Source organism: Lepidochelys olivacea (assembly GCF_965140295.1).
Source record: "Lepidochelys olivacea isolate rLepOli2 genome assembly, chromosome: 1".
NCBI lineage: Eukaryota > Metazoa > Chordata > Testudines > Cheloniidae > Lepidochelys > Lepidochelys olivacea.
Window position 1 is genome coordinate 249,963,976 of NC_140411.1, and position 24,114 is coordinate 249,988,089.

Sequence of the window (24,114 nt, forward strand, 5' to 3'; positions counted from 1 at the left end):
CATGCATTGCAAACCCTAACACTCAAATGTAACACATTTACCATCTCTAACTTCCCCCTGCAGCTGCCCCTTCCTGCATCGAAACACCTTTGCAGGGAATGGTAATTGAGGAAGAGTATGAAAAGCAGCAAGCAAATGTGGAGATGAAGAAGCAACTGTGCCCCTACGCTGCAGTAGGAGAATGTCGTTATGGAGAGAACTGCGTGTATATCCATGGGGATGTGTGTGACATGTGTGGGTTGCAGGTTTTACATCCAGTTGATGCTGCCCAGAGATCCCAACACATAAAGGTAAGGATACAAATGGCTTGTGTGTTGAATAGCTTCAGGTTACTCCCTTGCCTTGTACAATCACTTGTCATTCATTCCCTTTCTTCTGAAGTTGACTGCATGCAAGTCAGTCAGTTAACAAGAAGGTCCACATTGCAAACTGAACTATTTCCTGTCAAGGCTGTTTTCAAAGCAGCCTTGTTTAAAAGAAGCTGGACGCCGTCTGCATTGAGGATAAAGTCTGTATAATTGTACTAATGCTTGTTTCAAACACTCAAATGTGGGTAACTTAGGTCAGTTTTCGTGAAGTTTTAGTTCAGCTATTTCTGCCTGGGTTCTTGGAAAAGAGCCTGAACTTGAAGTTGACCATTGCCTCCTATTACCTGAAAGATTGTTTTTTGACAACCTGAACCTTCCAGATGGTTTATATCCTTTTTAGTGTAGAATGTGGGGAGAATATATTTAAGATGAAACTAGTGAGTCAAAACGTATTAAATAGTGCACAGGATTACAGGCTGGTTTTCTCTCTCTCTCCTCTTCAGTCTTGCATTGAGGCTCATGAGAAGGACATGGAGCTCTCATTTGCCGTTCAGCGTAGTAAAGACATGGTGTGTGGGATCTGCATGGAGGTGGTATATGAAAAAGCCAACCCCAGCGAGCGCCGCTTTGGGATCCTCTCCAACTGCAACCATACTTACTGTCTCAAATGCATCCGCAAGTGGAGAAGCGCTAAACAATTTGAGAGCAAGATTATAAAGTGAGGCACTTCCCCATCTTGACTGTGCTTTGTTACGTGGGAAGAATTTAGTATCTTGTGACAACTTGCAACAAAGTTCCCCCACAAAGACTGCATTTAATGCATCCTAACTAACATTAATCCAGAACTGAAGTCATCTTCCAGGGGTAGCATTTTGTTTGTATTACAGTCTGACCTAGTTAATCTAGATTAGTTTGCAAAATCCACTTATTTGGATGAAAGTCATGTTTTGTCTTCAGTTAGTTACCGTTTAAAGGTTTCAGGCACCCAGATTAGATGGTGAAAACAGATTAACCAGTTCTGAATGTATGTTTCCTAACTTTTCACTGCCCTTATTAGCCAGCCAATGACCCATACCCTCTTTGAGGCGTTCTAAAGAAACCCAAACAAACAAATACAAAAACCAAACAAAACTACAAAAAAAATAAATTTATCTAAATCTAAAGAAAAAGGAGTCTGTGTGAAATGTTTTTTTCCCCTCCCCCCCAAGTTCTTTGGAGACAAAATGATCAGCTGCTGAGTTGAGTTCTGAAAGAAGAGGAAGAGTTTAGGTTGTCGTCTTGTGCAAAAGAGAACGTAGATTGAAAAAGAAGTACAAAGTCCTGGCAGTAAGTGCCCAGGCACACTAGGATATATCTTTAAAGATGGGATATGTGCTGTGGTATGTTTTATAATGGGACAGAGCGCCCCTGTAATGTGGAATTTTGCAGTGCAGTCTCTTCGTTCCCCAGGTCCTGCCCAGAATGTCGGATCACATCTAACTTTGTCATTCCAAGTGAGTACTGGGTGGAGGAGAAGGAAGAGAAGCAGAAACTCATTCAGAAATACAAGGAGGCAATGAGGTACGAGCGCTGCAGCCTTTTGTCAAGTTAAGACTGCAGAGATAAGGGCACACCTGGAGAACAAGGGTGTTTATCTAAAGCCCTCTCATACCTCCTTTCCACCCCCACAGTGCATCCTTACTTATCCACCCACAGATGCATGCATCCACACAGTCACCTAGCTTTCCTATGTACTTATTGACCTCACAAGCTTTTTCCTTACCCACCCAATACATAATTGATACAGTCATAAGGTGGTAGACTTGTGCACTGTGAGTCATCAGCTTCCCTATGCATGCATCTACCCACGCACACATCTGTTGGGTATGCACATAGTGTAATACATCATTTCTGTGTATGTATTTTTATTGATAAAATGGTGTCAGCGGCAAATGGTGCATATTTAAAGAGACCCCCTGGACGATAGGCAAATGCAATACTGAATTCTGACTGGCTCTGCTGTGAGTAAGGGTTGCGATATTTTCCTTTCCAGCAACAAGCCATGCAGGTATTTTGATGAAGGCCGTGGGAGCTGTCCATTTGGAGGGAACTGTTTTTACAAACATGCATATCCCGATGGTCGCCGAGAGGAGCCACAGAGACAGAAAGTGGGAACATCGAGTAGATATCGAGTAAGTCTCACTGCTTTTGCTTTCTAAAACAAAGGGGTAGACTTTTTGAAAGAGAGAACGAAAAGGTGTGAATACCTCAGATTTGCTTATCTAGTAAAACATACATAGTAGATTGGAGGGGAGAGTGGTCCGAAGACGAAGTGATGGAGGGCAGACTGTGCAAGAGACATATTTCCTAATGTCACCTGTATCTTGAGGCAGAAATGTTGGTGGTGGTCAGCTATAGCAGGAGTAAATGCAGATCCCATTGTGAAGCATGGCTAGCTGCATGTTATATACCTGGGAGCTGAGCATTGTAAGCCCCAGGAGCATATGTATCTTGTAACTCTCGGTCACACAAGAGCAATAACTGTGTTCCCTTTGCAGGCCCAGCGAAGGAATCGGTTCTGGGAATTCATTGAGGAGAGGGAGAGCAGCGACCCCTTCGAGAACGACGAGGATGAGGTGGTGACCTTTGAGCTCGGCGAGATGTTGCTCATGCTTTTGGCAGCAGGAGGCGATGATGAGTTGACAGACTCCGAGGACGAGTGGGACTTGTTTCACGACGAGCTGGAAGATTATTATGACTTGGATCTATAGCACCTGTCAGCGGAGTTTGGACTGTCTGCTCGGCATCAGGCAGTAGCTCTTTCCTGTGGCGTGGCAGTGCCTGTGTTTCTCCTAGGCAGGCCTATCAATTCCAGGTGCTGTTGTAATAACTTTGACCCAGGGTCTGTCTCCTCCCCTCGCCCCAGGAGTGTTTGTTTTTCTCTGTTTAAACAAATAACAAGACATCTTTAAAACGTTAGTTTTTGTAAAATGAATTAACTGTCAAACAGTTAGCTTAGGTTTGTTGCTTCATCTGTGTTCCTGACGGGATTCACCCAGTTCCAGGGTTAAAGTGTTTACAGGACTTCCACACTCATCTTGAAGAGCCCAGATACAAAAATGAGAGCAGTGGCCATGCAGTGGGGGGGTATAAATTGGCCAGTGGCCTTTTTCTGCTGTGGACTTCAAATCAGTACTTCCGATTTCAGGCCAGACACATGTACTTCTTGCTGGCTTCAGCTCTGTTCCAACCCCTGATGTACACATCTTCATTTGTGGTTTTGGTCTCTTGTTTACTTGCACATTACTATTACTACTGTGTAACCAGAACCAGGTGCGACTGTTCCAGGTTTTTACTGTGTTTAGCATGAAAGGAAAATGTGTTTGTACGTGAAAGGAGTACTTTCAATGTGTATAAACAAATAAATGCAGAGTTGGATCTCAAGGGCTGGGAGACTCTCTGTATATGTTTTAAAAAAACAAAAACCAACTCTCCTCACATTTTGGTGCATGAATTGTAATCTCCAATTGGACATGAAACTGGTTTAGTGGTCTCAGCCCAGTCTGTGGCAATGATCTTAACCATCAGATATAACTTGGCATTCCTTAATACATCAGCTCTCTCTAATGTATATTATAGGGGCTGACTAAAAGTAGGAATCTGGTTAGCCAGAAGAGGGTTCTCACCATATTGTTATCCAGTAGAACATCAGGTCGGGATCCCTTACTTGCATTGCTCACATAGTTTTATACCATCGATAACCACTCAAGCCCATGAGCTTATCTAGGAAATCATTATACTATTTAGTTGGTTCAAGGCACTCCTGGCTCATATCCCATCTGAATTATGCAGGTTGCTTGGAAGAGCTGCAAACTTGTTGTGAGTTATTGGGTTACCTAGCGAATAACTAGCTGTCATGCAATAGCAAGATAGAATCCCGTTGATAAGAGCTCATATTTTGCCACCAAAGCTCCAATGCAGGAATTTTAACCTTGTGTTAAATTATTGCTGCTCTTTTAATGACTCATGGATGCCCCATGATCTGTTTTGCTGCTTCTCTTGCCTGAGACAGCCTCTCCTTTCACTTTTAAAATGGAATAAGAAGTTGTTGCTGAGGTCTATGATGTATTGTTTTGCAGCTGCCTTTTGTAAGAAGCACTTTTCCCAAATAAAAAACAAACAATTAAACAAGAAGTCTGTTCTTTCTTTAAGCTGGGAGTCTCTTGATCTCAGCCTCTGTTTGTATGCCCTTAGTGTAAACTAGTCTGGTTACTAGTAATTACTGAGTCCTGTGCAATGCCATAGTCATGTTGCAGCATTAATACACAACTGTATCTTGTCAACAGCCTTGTGCAAAACAGGAAATTCTATAATATATAAAGAGAGAACATTTTTATGAACAAAGACAGCTGAGACCACCAAACTATGAAAGTGCTTGGGATTACCACTGAGTGATAACAGAGGTGGCTTTCCTTCTCAGAGTTGAGGTCTAAGACTGGCTCAATTCTGTCAGTTTGTTCTGGGCTGTACATTTTACAACATGCACATCAAATATTGCTTGTGGTGTCAGTGGATAACAAACGCCTCCTATAATACTTCGTACTTAGTACTGTTTATCCAGAGAACTCAAAGCACTGCTGTAGGCTAACTACTTCCTGGTGACCACACCCTCCTTTATGGGCCACTGTGTATATTACACTGTAAAGTGCCTTTGTCACTGGGAATCAGGAGATATTTAAGTAAACGGCAGTGAAAATGTTTTCAAATAGACTGTGGGGGCAGGGATGAAGGAAAAGGTGAGTACTGTTGAAACTGGTCTTAGACTATCCAGATACCTTATCCTGCACACACACATTGTGGTGGCTAGTAGAATGCACAGATCCCAAATGGGGAGAGAAGTGTGGGGGTGGAGAGGCCAGGCAGAGTGGGGGGGAAAAGGATACAGAGCTAGGTGCGGGAGACTAAAGCATAGGAAAAATAGGGAAGGATGCAGCGAGAGAGTAACAACCGTTTTGGAAGGAAATGGGAGAGGAGGAAAACAAGGGTTAATGAAGAGAAAGCAGAACCAAACATGATGGACAAATTAACTTCCCTGTAGAAAGCTCGGTGCCAAATCATTTACAAATGTGCACATACTGTTTAAATAACAAAAAAAGTGGTTCTGTAGGATATTTTGTGGGAGAGGAGGAAGTGTTGAGAGGGAAGGGAGGGAGGTAGCAGACTTGGCTGTGCAAAGGAAAGGAAAAGGGAGCCCAATGTTCTCTGTAGGGGTTAGGGATAGAATAGTATGCTTCATCTTCATTAATAAGCTGTGCGCACTGAAAGATGTTGAATTTGGCTTTTGAAAATCTTATGCACTGTTTGTTTCTGCATCTGATGTGAGATGCAATCAGGCACTTGGGTTATTCTGGGTGCTCATTCATTGGTGTATCAACAGAATCTAGCTGGCCACAGACAGGTTCTCCTAGTACAGAATTACAGCTCAATACAAGGTAGGCACTTCTGTTCTTTGATTTTTTTTTCTTATGAAATGTTCCTAAATTTTTTAAAATGCAAGAAATTGCACCTCTCCCCCCCCCCCCACCCACCCAAGGGGAGGTACCTTCCTATATCATTGCACAGCCTCTCCACTTGAACTTGGCTGGCTATGGATCTGATTATTAATTAATAAACAGACTTGTTTATAATCAACTCAGATTCTGAAGGGGTTAGCAGTGCGACAGATTACATTTTAGAGAAGAGGCTAAGACGATATTTGAGCAGTATACCAAAAAAAAATGGTATAATCAATCATTGGCTTCTGCGTGCCCTTTCTTAGCATACAAGAGTAAGAGGAAGTTAAATATGATTGAAAGGCAACAGATTTTGAAATGCTAAGCGACAATGTTTGCAAACAAAATTGATCTGTGAAATGTGCTACTACTGTGGTTTGGGGTGTTTGTTTTTTTTTTTAAGCTTTAGATTCAGAAATAGATGAGATTAATAACATCCACAGTAATTTCAGGATAAAAATGTATAAAAGATGTATAAACTCTCATGCTTCAAGGCATAATCCTGCCAAAGAAAACTTGGAATTAGAAAAACTTCTCACAGCCATGTTCCTTCTTCTGGCATCTTGGATTAGCCCTTGCTAAATTTCACCTCTGCTAAAGAATTATGCAATGGAAATTTACATTGGTTCACTTGACTTTTGTATCTTATGGTAGTGCAATGGGTCCACACAACTCATCCCACATAGTATAAAGTTGTTCATATGTGCTCACACAGCACTCCTTCTGCTGTTGCAGTGTGAGTAAATATTCCAACATAAGTCCTGGCGCAGTGTTCCCTCTAATTTTTTACGTCCATGTGTGGACTGAATTTTGTTATGTGCACCAATATGGAGGTGATGTGTGGTAGGGGTGCGGTCAAGGGGTTTGGAGTGTGGGAGGGTGCTCAGGGCTGGGGCAGACAGTTGGGGGTGTGTGGGGGGGGTGATGGTTCTGGCTGGAGGTGCAGGCTCAGGGGGGAGGCAGGGATGAGAGGATTGGAGTGCAGGTGGGGGCTCAGGTCTGGGGAAGAGGGTTGGGTGCAGGGGGTGAAAGCTCTGGGATGGGGCTCAGAGCTGGGGCAGAGGGCTGGGGTGAGGAGGTGTGAGCTCTGGGGTGGGGCCGGGAATGAGGGGTTTGGGGTGCAGACTGCCCCAGGGCTGTGATGGGGAGAGAGAACTCCCCCAGGCCTCTCTTGCCACAGCAGCTCGGGGCTGGGTGAGAGATGCCTCTCCCCAGCTGCGGCAGCTCTGGTGGGGCTGGGCTGGGCCAGGGGAGGGGGCACCTCTCACTGCCTGCTGCGGCAGCTCTGGAGGGCAGGGGGGGAGGGGCTCCTCTCCCTGGCAGCTTTGGTGGGCAGGGCTGGGCCGGGCTGGGCAAGGCACCTCTCCCTGCCTGCATGGCCCCTGATAGCCTGCTGGTTGCGTGGTTTACAGGGAATTTAGCTCCTGGGAACAGGATTATTTGCCATAGCAAACCACAGTGGGACAGGTGTGCTATATAATATATATATAACATTTTAACATATTAAAATACCATGCATTTTGTAAAATGAAATGATATTGTATAGCAATATCCTTTATTTTTAAGCAATAAAAACTGGCATGAGTTTTCTTTTATAAGTAGCAATGCATACATACAATGACCAGCACTGCAATAGCTCAAACCTGGAAAGATCATCAGAATGGGACTTAAGGCAAAGAGCAAAGACTGCAGAGATTGCTGGAGCCTTGTTGGATTGTGCTGTAAGGACCACTTGCAACTGTGCAACTGCAATGCCCGTTCTTTCAGTCTAATTGAATTAGAATGGTGTAGTAACCTCAAGCATGTACATAATTGTGGTGACTCTCTGCTTCCAAGCAAGTAAAATTGCAACAGCGATGGCACAACTTGTGCATCATGGTAATTTGTTTTGTGTGTGAACATGAGCTGAATCACACTCAATTCCTGGAATACTCTGCAGTAAACTAATCTTAATTCTGGCCCAAGGTTCCTAGATTTTTTTGGGGGGGGGACGACACTTGGTGTGGCAGACAGGAAATTATATGGCAGCTACCTTTAAATAAAAAAAAATGATTTAATTAGATAAAATTGACAATGCAGTCACTAAATCCTTTGCAGTCAATCTGGGTTCGGTGTCCAATCAATAATGGTTCAGTTTCATACTATAGACAAGATTGATGCAGGCAAGTGTAATGGAGTACAGCCTTAACTGCAGCTACCTTTTAGAGTAGCAGATGTGTTAATCTGTATTCGCAAAAAGAAAAGGAGTACTAATTTTATTTGAGCATAAGCTTTCGTAAACACTTCTTCTAGGAAGTGGTCAATATTGCTTTTAAAAATCTCATTATAGGTAGTGTTTACTCTTTTTATACCATATTTTATAAAAACCTTATTACTGCCTAATAATGTAAGATTAAAATATTGACTTGCAGTGATATTTAGGCTCCTAAATGCCTTTTGAAAAGGGAGTTAGGGTCCTAACTCACTTATGTGCCTTTGAAAAAAATTACCCTTAGGCTCTCTAGTTCAGGTAAAACAGAGCAGTCATGTAGAACTGGGTTTTGATGGCCTAACCTGTTCGTACTGAAAATTTCAAGATCGATCCTGCTCTATGCTACAGGTGTAACCAGTTCTAAACCCTGTTAATTTCCCAGTGTAAACAGACCCTAAAAGCTCAAGGCCCCTGTCTATATGGGAATGTAAAAGTGTTTGTCATCATTCCTTTTAGAACCTTTTAAAGCATGACTCTGGATAACATTTGAACTCTCCTGTTGACTGGCCTTACCTGACTCTTGCATTTGGAAGAAGAGTTGTAGTGTTTCTAAGTCTTGTAATATTTTATGTTTGACAGCCCCAGCTCTTACAGTGATTACATGAAAACCTCATCTTTCATTATAAACCCCTCTTTCCCCATCCTTGCCCCCCCAAAAAAGTTGTCTCTCATGTTTGTGGAAAAAAAACTTGAAAATATGAGCATACCCTAAAGACTCAAAAGCCAGAAGGCAAGTGAAAAGACCCCACGTTTAATACTTGTGGCTTTTAAGCCAATCATATTTTGGGGGCCTGACTCACTTTTAAATGCTCATGATTGGCCAGACTGCAGTTGACCTGTTATAGACACCACTGATAATCATAGGCTTGTCTCAGACAGTCTCATCTGACACTAGTGTAAAGGTCTGATGTTAGTAAGTGTAACAACCATTTGAAACTAGTTTTATGGGATTTTAAAGGCTCCCTCCATATTTTTGTAGCTAAGAGATTTTAAATAGAGGACATGGAATACCAGCAAGCTTGTGAAATAGCACAATGAAGATCTAGCCTCATTTTCTACCTGCTTGTTAATGGAGATGTTAAACAATACAGTTACAGATGGTAGGGGTTGGAGGTGGAACAAACAAATACAAAGAATCCCATAGCAGTTTAAAAAAAAAAAAAAAATCACCTTGCCTTGGCACAGGCTATATACCCCTGTGCTTTTTAGTGAGACACTTGCTAGATAGAGTTAAGTTTTTCTAATTTAGCAGATGGGTATTTTTCCTGTGGTGGTGGCTATTTTGTGTCCCAGAATCTAAGCTTCCATTTTCAATGAAGTTTCTCACTGTTATGGCTTAATTTACACTGGAAAAATATTCTCGGTAATCAATATTGCCCAGGATACTAGAGCTTCTGCATTAGCAATCCTAATGCACTTTTCTGTGCATTCACACATAGCAGTGTAGTAAAGTGGTGTTAAACACATTGCCCCTTGGCCTCTGACCCAGCATGATTACTTTATTCAAGGGCTTGGGAGAGATTTCAAAAGGGAGTCTATGAGTAAGGGTTCAGTGGAATTGTGGGAGATAGGATCAAACTCCTAAAAGTCCCAGGGAAGAGTAGCCTTTTCCTTAATATCATCCCAAAATGGAGGCTAGTCTGAATCCTCAGTGGTAGGATTATTTGTTTGAGCTACTGAAGATTTGCTAAGAGCCCCCCAGCAGGAGTTGACATGCACTCACTTCATGCAAAAAGGCTCTGTTCCCTCCTCTACAAGGTAGAGGGAAGGGGACCTGTGCCAGGTCAGTCGGTGTTCTCCACATGGTGTATGGAGTAATGCTGCAGAACCCCTTGATGAGAGAAGAGACTACCCTTGATAGCTCATGTCTCTCAGGCAAAGCAAGCACTGTGGAAGCTGCCTACACTGGACAATTACTGGTTAGTGGAATATCAGGTTGGGGAAGTTACAGTAGGTCCAGTAGTGCTGGAGGTGTTTAAGGACCTGTAATTAACCTAGCAAATGGACTGATGAACATTGAAGGGCTTCTCTAACAGTCCTGCAGCCTTTGGTAGTAGGTACCTAGTCTCCACCCACTCTATCAACACAAGAGAAGCATTAGGAAAGGCTACTCGTGGTAACTTTCATGGACTGGCTCATCAGTTGTGGCTATCTAAAGAAAGAGGCCAGATAATGTGCACGAGAGTAAATGGTTTTTGGTTGTTTTTAATATTAAGGCTGTTTTAGGAGGGAAAGTTGCTTTCAAGGAGGGATGATGTACAAAGATGTAAGTGGACTCTCACATGAGTAAGATTTGGTTTGCATGCAGAGCATGAGGGAATACTTTAGTTAAAAAAAACAAAAACACTTACAGCCCCTGCCTTTACACTGTTAATTAACAATGTCAGAGGAGCAAGCATCGATCACTGTACCAGCCCAAAAACTCCAAGTGGTTTTTGGATTGTTAAAACACCCCATTACAGCAGACAGAGCAGCACTATCTCTCTGTTCAACTAAGTCTACGTTTGATTCTAGGCCCCTAATCGCCAAGAAGTTAAATAGGAGGGAATGGTAAAGAGGAATAAGTGATTAAAGGGGCTGGATAGACTAATTGAAGCAGCATGGTTGGTGTAACTAATTGACAACCAACATAGGCTGTAACTTTCCATTAGGTCTACCCACCTAGGGGGGAATAGAATTATGCAGACAAGTATGGGGCTGACAAGGTAAATGTAGGCTAAATAGCAAGTGGCAAACGTGACTGCTCCAGCTGTAGCCAGTGGTAGGAATCCCCCATTACTTCAGATCTTAGCTGCCATGCTGTTCTATGAACTAACATTAGGAACATTAACAGTTCTGTTTAACAAACAAGAAGAAATTGGGCCAGAGGAAGTTTCACTGGGTTTAAATGTATGACCAACAAACCACAAGCCTTCAATCTAACAGTCAACTTTTAAAATTCTTTTTTCTTGATCAGACAAGCCTTTTCATAAAGGAGAGATTCTGCCACCTGTTATTCAAAAGCAGAGCAGAAAATGTGAACCTTAAGCTACCAAGGGCACTTTACCACACCACTTTCTAGGACCCCTGTGCATTATAAGCAGGCCTGTATTTTATTCTAATAAAGTGGGAATTCTAGCTTGTAATTCACCAGTGACAGCATAACTAAAGAGGTATTTGAGTAGAGTACAGAGGGACACAGTTAATGTTTTTTAGGGCCATGCTTTGAGTATCCCTTGGGCAATCTCATCAGAAAGGGTTACAAACTGGTATTGTCTCACCTCCCCCAACCACTAGTTTGATATTATGGAGTTAAAGGAACAGTTTCCTGAAGGCTTCCACTGAACTGGAATAGGAGACCCACACAAGTAGAAGCTTCTTTGTCAGGAATGGCAGAAATGTGTGTACGGTTAACAACATTATAGCAGCTCTCCCCTCAAATTTCTCATGCGACTTCTCCCAAAGCAGTGAAGAAATTCTGGGTTTACAGAGAAAGCTAGAATCAATTTGCAGACCATACAGTTTTGAAATGTCATGACAGGAAACACTGACACCCACTTGCTGAAGATAAGCTTCACAATACAAAAGTTTGATTGAAACCAGTATTGGGGCCAGCTTTTGGTGGACAATGTTTTACTGCAAAAATGCAATCCAATAGCAGTACTAAGGGCATCCCCATCCTCTTTCATTACTGAAAATAAATTATAGTGAGCCATTCTACCTGTCTAACCAAAAGCCTGAAAGCTCTCTTTGAGTTCTAAGACTAAACTATGGTGTCATTTCCACAACCTGAACAGCAACGGTTTTAGATGGGATGATTTTTAGTCAATTCCTTTCATTTTAAGCAAGGGATTAGTAAGAAATAATAGGGAGTCTTTCAGCTCTAATTTGAATTATGAACTGCAACCACCAAAAAGTGGCCTTGGTACGAGTCAGTGTCAGCAGAAAGACCAAAGAAGATTGAAGGCAGCTCTTCTCACCCATTGAAGTTGGGAAAAAGTCTTGGGAGTACCCCTAGGGCCACTCACATACCAGTCAGATTATTCTGGCTGCTATATAAGCAATAGGGATGGAGGCTAAGTTGTGTGGCAAAGGGAGGACGATAGACATGGCAGTACTGTCTACCTGATCAAAATACCAGTAATAAGTTATGGCGCTGTATCTGCCACAGATCTGCCATCAGCATCACCCTGAATGGAGATCTGAACACTTGAGTAATGCAAGCCAAACAGCCATGAATAAAAAAAGTATAAGTACGCGTGTCACACATTGTAAAGCTATTTATGAAGACCAAAGAATTTGATCTACAGCAGGATGTGTATCCTAAAGGAAACAGCACAAAACCTGGTTACAGTCAGCCTCTGGCACAGCCAGAAGACTATTCAGAGAGTCTATTCAAAGGCAGTTTCACAGTTCTCTTCAGGCTAGCAGCACCTAGTCTTTGCTTAAGTACCAACAGCTGCCATGTTCAAGGCAATCCAGCACATTTGACTATTGCAACACCTATCTCCTGGAGAGTGTTACACGCCAAAACGGCAAGGTAGTGATACATTATAATGATGGTTTGAGGCCAAACAGGAAACATATGGAATCATCAGCCACACCTTCACAGCTTTTATGATTGAGATATCTCATCAGCAAGAGCACTGGGACTTCTCTGTTCTTGGACTATCAATCACCGGCCTGGAATCCAGATAGATGCTGTTTGGAGGATGCTCCCCATGAAGCTGCAAGGTGTTGCGGGCTATCAGCTCCTTTGCCATCAATGTAAACACCTCATCTACATTCTGGGCCTCTTTGGCTGAAGTCTCCAACACAGCCAATAGCCCATGCTTCTCTGCCAGTGTACAGGCATCTTCAAAAAGGACTTGGCGGTTCTCCGCTACATCCGATTTGTTCCCTTTAAATAAAAAGGCTTCCATTAATGGTCTGCATTCTAATGTATGAATTGCAGACAATGTTAGTTTCCCAATATTTTTATTTTTTTTTAATATTTATTTTTTAAGAGATTTTGTGCTGAGGAATAAAATTATGCCAAACAAGATTTCTAGTGAGCAGAACATGAAACACTAAAACCAAGAAAGTTTCATGCATGGAAACATCAACTTTTTGGGGCCTGTGGTGAAGGTTACCAAATTCATGCTGCAAATTGTTAATACATTTTCTTGCTCATGGATTTGCTTTAGGGAAATGGTGCCAAAGCACCGACTTGGAAAGAATTAGATTCACCTACTACTTTGTAACTTCTTAGAGGTTTTGCCGAGTTAGATAATTCAGTTTAGACAGGTGTTTTCTAATGTGGCTATTTTTTCTTTCTAGTTAGGTTAACTGTTAAAGTGATCTCACACAAAATGCCAATATATTGTGCACAATATAGCTCCTTATAAAACACATCTCCCACATGTTCCAAATATCTCTGTTAATTTTCTCATCAGTATCAAATGTCTATTCAGAAGACCATTAATGGAAGCCATATATATTCTGGTACTACCAATTAATTTGGCCTATATCTTTAGGTGGATGCTGAGATCCCAGCACCAATACTGGGATATTGCTGGACTAATTCAGGTCTCCTATGTGAAAACAGGAACGTTTATAGCCTCAGCCCGTGGTAAGGACTACCTTCCCAGTTTTGGATATTAACAAGATCCAGTATTACAATTAAGGAGTTTTTAGGTAAAGTCAGAAGATACATGAACCTATCACTGTTGGCTAGCTTAATATGGGCTACAATTTAAATATAAATAAGCAGCAACTTTGCATAGGCAGACTGACTGTATAACAGTTCTATCAGTATAAATCAAAATTTAGTCCAAAACCAGAATGCACCTCAAGCTAATAAATAGGCTTGGAAGGATTAGATTTATCAGTAAGTGTCATTAAACATCAATTTCACCGTATACACACAAAATGAAAAATATTTCCATGGATAATAAAAGTCTACAGACAGACAGAGTAGGAAAATTGCTGCTTGAGAACTTATTAGAGTTTGATTTAAGGCTATTTAATTTATATATCTATATTTGTTTTGACAATGTGTGTTTTAATGGTTATAAAGTTGCATATCCATCCAAACACAGAGGCTTCTTATAGAACAGATTTTCCTCCCCTGCCTGAACTTCCATATTCTCCTGGCATATACGATATTTTACTAGTGGTAAGTTTCAAATTGCTCAAGGATGTTGAAACTTGTCTTTTCAGCAAATTCAAAACTTATACTTTCAGAAATCATTTTTCTAGAGGGGCTTTATAAAAAAAAAAACAAAAAAAAAATCCCACACCCCAGCTTCATAGCATATCTGTTTATTTTCTTACATGTCTCCTCTCTGTCCCCACAACCCATTTCAGATGTGAAAGGTTAGGAATCATAAGTTATTTTGCATTAGAAATTTATACTAGAATGAATTATTATATAACTGAATAAATGGGAAAGGTTCAGACAGTTTGAATAGCAAGTAAAAGCTAAGCAGTACCAACCTTTGAAATACAGAGTCAATGTTTTATCCTGAGACAATGAATCTATACTGGACAATTTCCAAAGGGTTTAGGGCTTTCTTCATTTGTTTGTTGAGCGTAATAGATTGTGTTTCCATTTCAGGAAAGAAATAAACAGACTAAGGGCTATAGAGTTCAAATGATTCCTATTCCCTTGTTGACACCAAGATCTACAGCTCCATACAAATCAGACCTTTTTTTTCATGTCACTTCTTCAGAAGAGGACTAGGAAGGACTTACCTATTTATGAAGAATTAGGAGTATAGTATTTTAAAGCGTATGTTAGCAGGGACTCACAGCTCCCAGAGCCACAGCTACCAAGCTTGGGGGCCCAGCCTTGCCAAGCTACAGGGCCAAGTCAGATTGTTGTTCTGTGGCTTGTATAAATATGCTGCTGTCAGCACTGTGCTGATAACAGAACAGGCAAAAGCGGCAGGCTCTCTCACTTTGCCAGCTCAACCCCCTTTCCTGTGGATGAGAAGAGCAATAACTACAACTTCTGATTGTAGGAGGGAGGGAAGGGAGGAATAACCCTGCTTCCCATCAACCACTCTCCTTGTCTTTGGAGAAAGAAGGTGGGGAACAGGACAGGCAGCCTTCCTGCTCTAGAAGAAGGTCCCCATTGCCAGCCTGTTTCCACTTAGGATCAGCCCCCCTGGGCAGTAGAAGCAAGATCACATCAGTAGAAAGGACACCAGAAGGAGAACATATGGAATATCAGAAAGGGGTTTGAGATGGGTGCATTTTTGCCCCTTGACAACTTGTTATGCTCGTGTGTATTGGAACCATTGGGCCAAATTCATCATTTCTGAAAGTGGGCCCATGTCCAGTGACCTCAAGAGAGTTGCCCCGATTAGACTAGCAGTAAGTTTGTTCCATTATAATGGGGCAAAAAACAAGGAATAGGATATGAACACTTGAGGTTGTGAGGGCAATCACTTAATTCCCATTTCCAGCTTAAAAAAAAAATAGCTCAAGTTACTACACTCATTCTGTTCTATGTATTTTGAAAAATTGATGTAACTAGAACCTGAGATGAAGTGGGGGGGGAAGGGGGGGGTTAAGGCTATGTATCAAAAATAAAAATTCAAATAGCAAAAAGTTTGACTCCTACCAATTAACATCAGGACTAAGTTAGCAGCTCCATATTTTTCAATTTCATGAATCCAATGAGGAATAGATTCAAATGTGGACCTCTTGGTAAGGTCATAGGCAAGGATGGCACCATGGGCACTGCGATAGTAACTCTGAGTTATCGTCCGGAAGCGCTCCTGGCCTGCAGTGTCCCATACCTGAATCTGGAGGAGGAGAGAAAAAAAGAAGTAATGCCAGTGAAGTCTGAATGCCACTTCAGAGGTTGCACTGGAATTTATGATATTCAATACTCCTAGGTTTTATCTACCCTCAGGGTATGGCTACATTGGAGATCTTACAGGAGTGCAGCTCCACTGATGCAGCTGCACTGCTGTAAGCTCTGTAGTGCAGACGGTCTAGGCCAATTGGAGAGAGCTCTCCCGTTGACTTAATTAATCCACCAGCAACCAACAGCAGCAGCTATGTCAGCAGGAGAAGCTCTTCTGCCGACATAGTGCTGCGCACATCAGTGCTTAGGTCAGTGTAACTTAGGTCACTCGGGGCAGGGTGGCTTATTTAGTGACATAAGTTTTGCAGATATATGTGGAAGTGTAGACAAAGCCCAAGGCTACAACTGCTTTAGTGAACCTACTGACAACATGGTTTGGTTTTGCCGGTGTACATGTGAAAAACTGTTATAACCAAGGTGCAGCATGGTTATAACACAGTTCAGGCTGGTCTGTGCAGACAGAACCAAACCATGCTATAATGTGGCTTGGACATTACTCCAGAGGAATTATATTCCCTAACTGATTTGTAACTGTATTATGGAGAGGGCTAACATGTTGTGGCCTTAGGAGTGGGAGGGAAGAAAAGAGACAGTATCTTGTGCAGCCCAGGTATGGAAAAGGATGAAATCAATCAGTCTGTTCTATAGCCAAATACCCTGGGCTGAGCTGGGAGGAAGCTGTGCACTGCTCCTGTAACCAATAGGAAGCTGGGGGGGGGGGGCAGTACCTGGGGGTAGCAGCCCACCAAGGCCCCCCAGCACACCCTGCTTAGAAGCCCCAGGTAAGCGCCACACCCCCTTCCAGAGCCTGCACCCCCGCCCCTTTCCCACACCCCCCTCCTGCTCCTAAACTCCCTTCCAGAGCCTGCACCCTCTCCTCCTGCACCCCCAGCCCACACACCCCCTTACACTGCCAAGCTCCCTCTCTCCGCACGCTAAACTCCCTCCCAGAGCCTGCACCCTCACCCCAGAGCCTGCACCCAAACTCCATCCCAGAGCCCAACCTCTCACCCCTTCTGCACCCAAACTCCCTCCCAGAACCTTAGGCAGGTGGGGGGCAGAGTTTGGGGGGGGGCGGGTTCTGGGCACCACCAAAAGGTCTACAAATCTGCCGCCCCTCCTCCTTCAGTGCTGATCAGGATGCCGAGTCCTAACTGTCCCCTGCTCTGGGTCACCACGGAGCCTGTGACTGCCACTAACCTTCACCTTCTTGCCATCGATCTCCAGCGAGCGCACGGTGAAGTCCACCCCGATGGTGTTCTGCTGCTTCTCGTGGTACTGCCCCGACTTGAAGCGGTGCACCACGCAGGTCTTCCCCACGTTGGAGTCTCCGATCAGGATGATCTTGAACAAGTAGTCGAAGGCTTCCTCCGACTCGGAGCTGGAGAAGGACATCATCCTCCTCCTCCCCTCAGCTCAGCCTGACCCCCCTGGGAGGGAGCACAGAGACGGCCTTCAGAGCCCTGAGCGCCCCAGGGCATAGCCACCCGTGTTGCCCGTGGGGCGAGAACTGCGGCGTGCGGCTTCCCCCACAGGCCATATAAAGCGCAGAGCCCGCGGGCTGCTCCAGAGCCGCTGGCACGCGAGGGACACGCCTCTCTCGCCGAGCAAGGAGCCGCCTTTCCTTCCCCTTCCCGCCAAAGGCTTCTGCCTGCTCCCTCGGGAGTCGCTTCGTGTGTGTGTGGGGGGGGGGGGGGGAGTTTAATGAGAGCTGCGGCCTGCCCTTGTAGACAGGCGGGAAAAAAACCACGCGCCTGGCGTGGCGAAGTGGCTTAAACACCCAGAAAGTCAGAAAAACCCCCACCCCGCCCTAGTTCCGGAAAGCGCAGCTTCACCTCCACATCAGAGTGTGCCGAAGCCACGTGTCTTCCCCGCGCCCTTTTCCCCCACGGCACCGAGTCCATCTTAGCTTGTTTTCGTCCACAACTTCTCCTACCCGGCGTTGACGTTAGCGCCGGCCGGCCGGCGACCCGCTCTGCCTTCTCCACCGGGACCAAGCGGGGCTGGGAGCTACGGGGGCGTTGAGCCGCCCGCAGCGCCCCAGCCACCTGCTACGCGCAGCGGTTTACTCACCTGTTACTCACCCCGTTCTCTTACCTGTGCGAACAGGTACCGCTGGCTCGCTTTGTACCCTCGCCCGCCCCTTCTGGCCTTTTCCTCACTGCCTGCCGGGAAACGTAGTTCGGAGACAGGCCGAGCTCCGTCGGGCAGCCTCTCTCGCCACCCCCCAACAAGGTGCTCAGTGCCCCGGAACAGTGGGAGCGAGCGAGCCGGTGCGGAAACAGGCCGCCTGCCAAGTCTCCCCGCCCCCCGGAATATTTCTGCTGCGGCGTGCGGGCAGAATAGGGGGAAAGGAGCGCAGCAAAGGCTCACAGAGCAGCCCCCATGTGCTTCTGTGGCAGACCTCTCCCCTCCCTGCAGATGTCAGAGTAGCAGCCCTGTTAGCCTGTACCCGCAAAAAGAAAAGGAGGGCTTGTGGCACCTTAGAGACTCACCAATTTATTTGAGCATGAGCTTTCCTGAGCTACAGCTCATGTATCAGAGTCTTCTTCAATGGCCTTCGCTAGGGGCTCCGTGTGACACGTGCGAGGGGCAATGAAGTGATTAGCTCGGAGGGTCGCCGGGGTGGTCCCTTTCTCACAAGGAGAGGGGCGGTAAAAGGAGAAGGCTCTGGGTGGCAGGGCGGCGCAGGGCCGGCGGCGAAGTGCTGAGCCGGGGAAGGGGGCCCGGGGTTGTTGGTGGGGAATGGGGGGGCCCGGGCTAACCGGGGCTGCCAGGGGCTTGCCGCCGGACGAGGTGTTTCTGCCGTGACGTCATTAGCCGCTGGACACTGGCTTGCCCCCCCCCCCGCACAGCTGCCCGCTGGAAAGCGACTGTGTGCCGAGCTGCCGTGGCAACGCGGTTATTGGGTCACGCTTCACTCCCCAGGCCTAAGAACCGGGTTTCCCTTAAACGTGGCCCGGGAAGTTTGTCCAGCTAGCAGCCCTCCCAGACTACAGCGGTCCCGGGGCTTTATCGTCTCTCCCTTTGGGGGGCCCAAACCCTGCCCGCGCTTTCTAAAAGGCTCCGCGGGGGTCTGGTGGGAGGAGAAGGACTAAAAATAACAGTCCCATGGGTGTGCACGGTGCGGGACGTGGGAGTGACACGGGGAAGGGGATGCAGCAGCAGCCGCCACACAGCCCGTGGGCAGCTCGGTAGCGTGCCCGCTGTTGCCTGCGTGCGGGGGGAGCTCAGCCGGGCGGAGAGCGATGTAGCTGGGCAAGGACTACAACTCCCAGCATGCGCTAGGGTGGCGCGGGTGGCCTCCCCCCCGGAAGAGACGGGGTCACGTGACTTCCTGTAGCTGGCCTGGAGGTGCTGGCAGGTGAGCTGCGTTGACGTGGAAGGAGTCGGTGGGAAGCTTTTGAGCGCGTGAAGAGGGAGGTGAGCGCCGGGCCTGGCCTTGTGCCTGGGGGGGGGAAAATCCCCCCCCCCGTTTCACTGCACTCAGGGAGTGGGTGGGGGGCGATCTGCCTGCAGCTGCCATGTGGCCCCTCTGCTTCCAGCCGGGGCTGAGCCTCACCCTCTCTAATAATGGACTTCTTTGCCCAGGGTGGGGTAAAGTGACCAGACAGCAAATGTGAAAAATCGGGACAGGGTGGGGGATAATGGGAGCCTATATAAGAAAAAGACCCCAGAATTGGGAGTCTCCTGATAAAATCGGGACTGCTGGTCGCCCTCGACGGGGGGGGGGGGGTATTGCTGGTCGCCCTCGACGGGGGGGGGGGTATTGCCAGCTTTTCTCCCAGGTGCCATCTGGGAGATGATAGCTGTTCTGTTGCTCCAGAGCCATGGTCTCCTTTGTCTTCTCTTCAGCCAGATGATCCGTGCTGTTTTTGTTCATATCAGTTGGGCTCCCCCTTATTTCCACGTGTGGGGTTTAGGATCTGTATGGCTCAGGAGTTGTCATTGTTTTCAGGTTTGGAAGAGTGGGTTTGGGGATCCTTGATCGGAAACAAAACTTGCTTATACTCAGTAGTGTCTTCCAGCTGAGAATTTTGAAGTGCTTTGCGAACTGTAATGCTTCATGAGTCCTCTGAGGTTAAAAAAAGAAGAAAAAAGCAGTACTCCTGCTCCTAATGCACACATTCAGAACCTTTGTGTGCAGAAATGCAGGCCCTCTGCTGCAGGTGTGAAACCAGAGACAATGCGGTATCCTTTGGAATTTAGGCTAATGACCTGTGTTCTGCAGCAAACTGCTTTAACAGGAATAGTGCCAATGCTAAACGGTTATAGCTGATTTTGAAAAAGTTAATGAAATAGCAAGTAATGATGCTATGCAAATACTGGTAATCAAACTCAACAATCACTTTTTACTAATAATTCCTTAGCATTGGCTGTTTCAATGAAGATTTTTTCCAGTAAACTCAATTGTTAAAATAGTCAAGAACAGTGAACAGTTAAAAGAAAGTGTTCAAAAATTTGAGTGAATTCACTGACTGTAGCAGTTATTCATCTCTACTTAGGAGTCACTGTAGATATGTGAAGAAATCTCTCCCTTTTGGAATAACAGTTAAAGCAATTAGAAAACTTGGATGTGTTAAAAATTGAAAATAATCTGGCTTAAGAGCTGACCTGCAAATGGCTATAGAGAGATTTGCTCTTGTACCCTTTTTTTGTTCTTTAACATGTGGCGAGAGAGAGAGTCTGAAAAGACTTTTTTTTTTTTTAGAAAAAAGCTTTTCTTCTAGTTTTTCACCTTGGAAATATGAAGAATATTAACTTGGGTCTTCTCTAGCTGCTTTGGAGGATCACTGGCTGGTATCAGGAATGTTTGAGTTCTTAACACCTTAATTGAAGTGGGGGAGGAGGGTGTTGAGTCTTTAGCAAAGGCTTATTCAGAATGTTAATTGGTTGAAGTTAAGTATGTATAAACAAACAGACAAGACCATTTTAAACAGTCTTAACTAATACCGTCCCCTCTTAAAGGCTTAGCTTTCACTTACTGGGTTCCTGTCACTTCACTAGTTTGCTCGTCACCATAGTATTTTCTAGCCTAGACAGGGCATTAATTCCTAATGTGTAAAAGTCAGGAAAAAACTTGGTTTAAAAAAAAAGCTCAGACCTTCTTTTATACATCATAAAGTATGTTTCCCTTGCCATATACCTGCAGGTCACCTTCAGGAAATGTAGCTGGGATTGAAAAGCTCCAGAGAAGGGCACCTTAGATACAATTAAAGATATGTGCTCTATAAATACTGTAGAGGCCACAGGGTCAAAACTGTGGCTAGATATTGAAAAGAGTGAGGCAACTCTCACCAGTAAGATTTGCATTGGTGTATGCTAAAGCAGTATCAAATAATACTCATGTTTCAGAGCGTAAGCCAGAGTAGTCAATAGATCAGGGGTGGGCAAACTTTTTGGCCCGAGGGCCATATCGGGGTGTGAAATTGTATGGAGGGCCGTATAGGGAAGGCTGTGCCTCCGCAAACAGCCTGGCCCCCGCCCAGTATCCAGCCCTTCCCACTTCCTGCCCCCCTCAGAACCCCCAACCCATCCAATTCCCCCACCCCTCCGCTTCTTGTACCCTGACTGCCCCCTCCCAGGACCCCCCGCCCCAAACCACCACCCTGGGACCCCACCCCCTATCCAACCCTCCCTGTCCCCTGACTGCCCCCCTGATCCCTATCCACACCCCTGCCAGGCCCCCGTGGATCCCACCTCCTATCCAACCCCCCCCCATCCCTGACTGCCCCAACCCCTATCAACATCCCCACCCCTGACAGGCCCCCCGGGACTCCCACGCCCTATCCAGTCCACCCTGTTCCCCGTCCCCTGACTGTCTTTCCCCACCCCTACCCCCAAACCTTTGCCCCATCCAACTGTCCCCTAACTGTGCCCTGGGACCCCCTGCCCCTTATCCAACCCCCTTACCATGCCGCTCAGAGCAGCAAGAGCTCATAGCCCCAACACCTGGACGGAGCCAGCCGCGCTGCCCGCGTGGCGGCCTAGCTGCACAGGAGGAGGGACAGCAGAGGAGAGGCCAAGGGCTAGCCTCCCCAGCCAGGAGCTCAAGGGCCGTGCAGGACAGTCCCGCGGGCTGTAGTTTGCCTACCTCTGAAATAGATGGACTGAGGGTCAAATCTGGACCACCAGATGCTTTTGAATTCTTTTTATTTACTTATTGTTATGTTGTTTTTTATTTTCTCTGAAGTCTGGACCTTGACTATACATTGACCAAGAAATTTGGATCTTCACAAAAAAATAATTGACTATCCCTGTAAACTGATCACATCAGGAAGGATTTTTTTCCCTCTCTGTGCCATTGACAAATTGCATTATAGGGAGCTTAGGTTTCCTCTAAAGAACTGGGTATTTTTCATTGCTTGGTGGCTAGGTGGGTGGATGGACAAAGATGTCAGGATATCTAATTTGATGTATGTGACGTTATTGACTTGAACTGGGATAGAACATTGTTGCAACCAGGGTCCTGTAGTGGCACCAGATCTTGTATAAAGGGGGTCAAATAAGGTATCTCAGACAAGGTTATGTCTTGCTGGTTACGATTATGCTATCTATATGTGTGTATCATTTTTGTAGTTAAAGTTATGAATATTGTGTCTGTATTTCAAACTTATGCTATTCTTCTGGGTGACACCCCAGACAAGTTGGTGTCAGCTCTGCCTAGCCTGCTGGATGGCCCATTATGGACCATCAGATATACAAATGACATATTGAGAGAAGGCAGACACGCCTTGCATCTTAGCAAGATATGCAGGGACGTGCCTACGGACAGAACTCTGACGGACGTTTTTCCATGCCATGTGTGGGACAACTTGTCTTTGGAACAAAGAAAGAACACACGGCAAGAGAATATAAAAAGCTGCTGCTGAACTTTGCTACACTGAAGCTTTGAATCAAGGACTGAAAGACCCATCCCAGCTGTGTATGTACTCCAGAGACTTGATTTGAACCTGCAGTTTATTCTATCACTGCTACAAGCCTGAACCAAGAACTTTGCCATTACTGTATGTAATTGATTCCATTTAACCAATTCTATCTCTCATCTAGATCTTTTCCTTTTATGAATAAACCTTTAGATTTTAGATTCCAAAGGATTGGCAACAAGCGTGATTTGTGGGTAAGATCTGATTTGTATATTGACCTGGGTCTGGGGCTTGGTCCTTTGAGATCGAGTGAACCTTTTTCTTTTACTGGAGTATTGGTTTTCATAACCATTCATCCCCATAATGAGTGGCACTGGTGGAGATACTGGGAAACTGGCGTGTCTAAGGGAATTGCTTGTGTGACTTGTGGTTAGCCAGTGGGGTGAGACCAAAGTCTTCTCTGTTTGTCTGGTTTGGTTTGCCTTAGAGGTGGAAAAACCCCAGCCTTGGGCTGTAACTGCCCTGCTTGAAGCAATTTGTCCTGAATTGGCACTCTCAGTTGGGTCCCGCCAGAGCCAGCATCAATAGTCAGTGGTGTGGTTGGCAGGATCCACAGAACCAGGTCAATTAAACTTTGGGTCAGAATCCCACGCTATCCAAATTTGAATTTTGATATTGAGAGTTTGATTGGTTAAAGAGCAGTTACAGTGGGTGAGCAAAGAGCATATGAGGGCCTTGGCAAAAAAGCTCTGGAAGATCTGTGTTCAGAAAAGGGGATAAGCTTTAGAAAGAAAGCTACAAATCAAGAACTGAGAAATCTGTTCGTGGCCAGTAATCAGGAGGCAGGAGCACAGCCCTTACCTGAGGCTACAGAAGCTGCAGAAAAAATTAGAGTAAAATTAAATTTTCCACTGAATCCATCTGATGAAGTGAGCTATAGCTCACAAAAGCTTATGCTCAAATAAATGTTAGTCTCTAAGGTGCCACAAGTTCTCTTTTTGAGGATATAGAGGAGTTTTTGTCTACCTTTGAACGGCTCTGCAATCTGTACCAGATCCCCGATGATCAGCGAATGCCTGTCCTGCTGACCAGACTGACTGGAAAAGCCAGGGAGGTATTTAATGAACTGGGGGAACAAGAAGGCTTGGATTACGAGCGGTTTAAAGATTCTGTGTTGAGGCGGTTCAAGGTTACTCCCGATTCTTACAGAGTTAAGTTTAGAAAGTTTAAAATGTCTAATGATTGTACTTTTGTAGGTTTCAGAGTAGCAGCCGTGTTAGTCTGTATTCGCAAAAAGAAAAGAAGTACTTGTGGCATCTTA

General features: G+C 45.2%; 3 protein-coding genes across 10 annotated transcripts in view; 2 read left to right on the forward strand and 1 right to left on the reverse strand.

Moving 5' to 3' along the window:
* The window catches only part of MKRN1 (makorin ring finger protein 1), a 37,603-nt gene extending 33,868 nt beyond the window's left edge, over nucleotides 1–3,735 (forward strand). For 2 of the 3 annotated variants that reach the window (XM_084627749.1, XM_084627750.1), the window contains exons 4-8: nucleotides 64–290; nucleotides 812–1,026; nucleotides 1,758–1,868; nucleotides 2,341–2,479; nucleotides 2,846–3,735. In XM_084627749.1, the coding sequence (XP_084483875.1) occupies nucleotides 64–290; nucleotides 812–1,026; nucleotides 1,758–1,868; nucleotides 2,341–2,479; nucleotides 2,846–3,058 (905 nt within the window). In that variant the 3' untranslated portion in view covers nucleotides 3,059–3,735. The remainder of the gene's footprint in view (nucleotides 1–63; nucleotides 291–811; nucleotides 1,027–1,757; nucleotides 1,869–2,340; nucleotides 2,480–2,845) is intronic. The other variant, XM_084627751.1, reaches the window with a different exon arrangement.
* Nucleotides 3,736–12,334: 8,599 nt separating this feature from the next.
* Nucleotides 12,335–18,668, reverse strand: RAB19 (RAB19, member RAS oncogene family). 5 transcript variants are annotated; one of them, XM_084627770.1, is made up of 4 exons: nucleotides 18,423–18,668; nucleotides 17,128–17,357; nucleotides 15,679–15,862; nucleotides 12,335–12,969 (listed from the first exon to the last, which is right to left on the reverse strand). In XM_084627770.1, the coding sequence occupies exons 2-4, from the start codon at nucleotides 17,323–17,325 to the stop codon at nucleotides 12,704–12,706; spliced, it is 648 nt and encodes a 215-aa protein (XP_084483896.1). In that variant the 5' UTR covers nucleotides 17,326–17,357; nucleotides 18,423–18,668; the 3' UTR covers nucleotides 12,335–12,703. The 5 variants fall into 5 exon arrangements, with proteins under 5 accessions (XP_084483896.1, XP_084483894.1, XP_084483895.1 ...); XM_084627768.1 differs by lacking the exon at nucleotides 18,423–18,668 and adding an exon at nucleotides 18,025–18,187; XM_084627769.1 differs by lacking the exon at nucleotides 18,423–18,668 and adding an exon at nucleotides 18,012–18,187.
* A 549-nt stretch (nucleotides 18,669–19,217) lies between these two features.
* Nucleotides 19,218–24,114, forward strand: part of SLC37A3 (solute carrier family 37 member 3) — a 47,126-nt gene continuing 42,229 nt past the window's right edge. Inside the window, exon 1 of one of the 2 annotated variants that reach the window (XM_084646663.1) lies at nucleotides 19,218–19,291. The gene's annotated coding sequence lies outside the window, so the exon portion shown is untranslated. Of the gene's footprint in view, nucleotides 19,351–24,114 lie in introns of both variants that reach the window. The other variant, XM_084646662.1, reaches the window with a different exon arrangement.

Coding starts and splice junctions, on each gene's coding strand:
- RAB19 (XM_084627770.1), bottom strand. CDS start 17,325: ATGATGTCCTTCTCCAGCTCCGAGTCGGAGGAAGCCTTCGACTACTTG. Junction 15,863..17,127: donor TCGATGGCAAGAAGGTGAAG/GTTAGTGGCAGT, acceptor CTCCTCCTCCAG/ATTCAGGTATGGGACACTGC. Junction 12,970..15,678: donor CTTAGTCCTGATGTTAATTG/GTAGGAGTCAAA, acceptor TTTTATTTAAAG/GGAACAAATCGGATGTAGCG.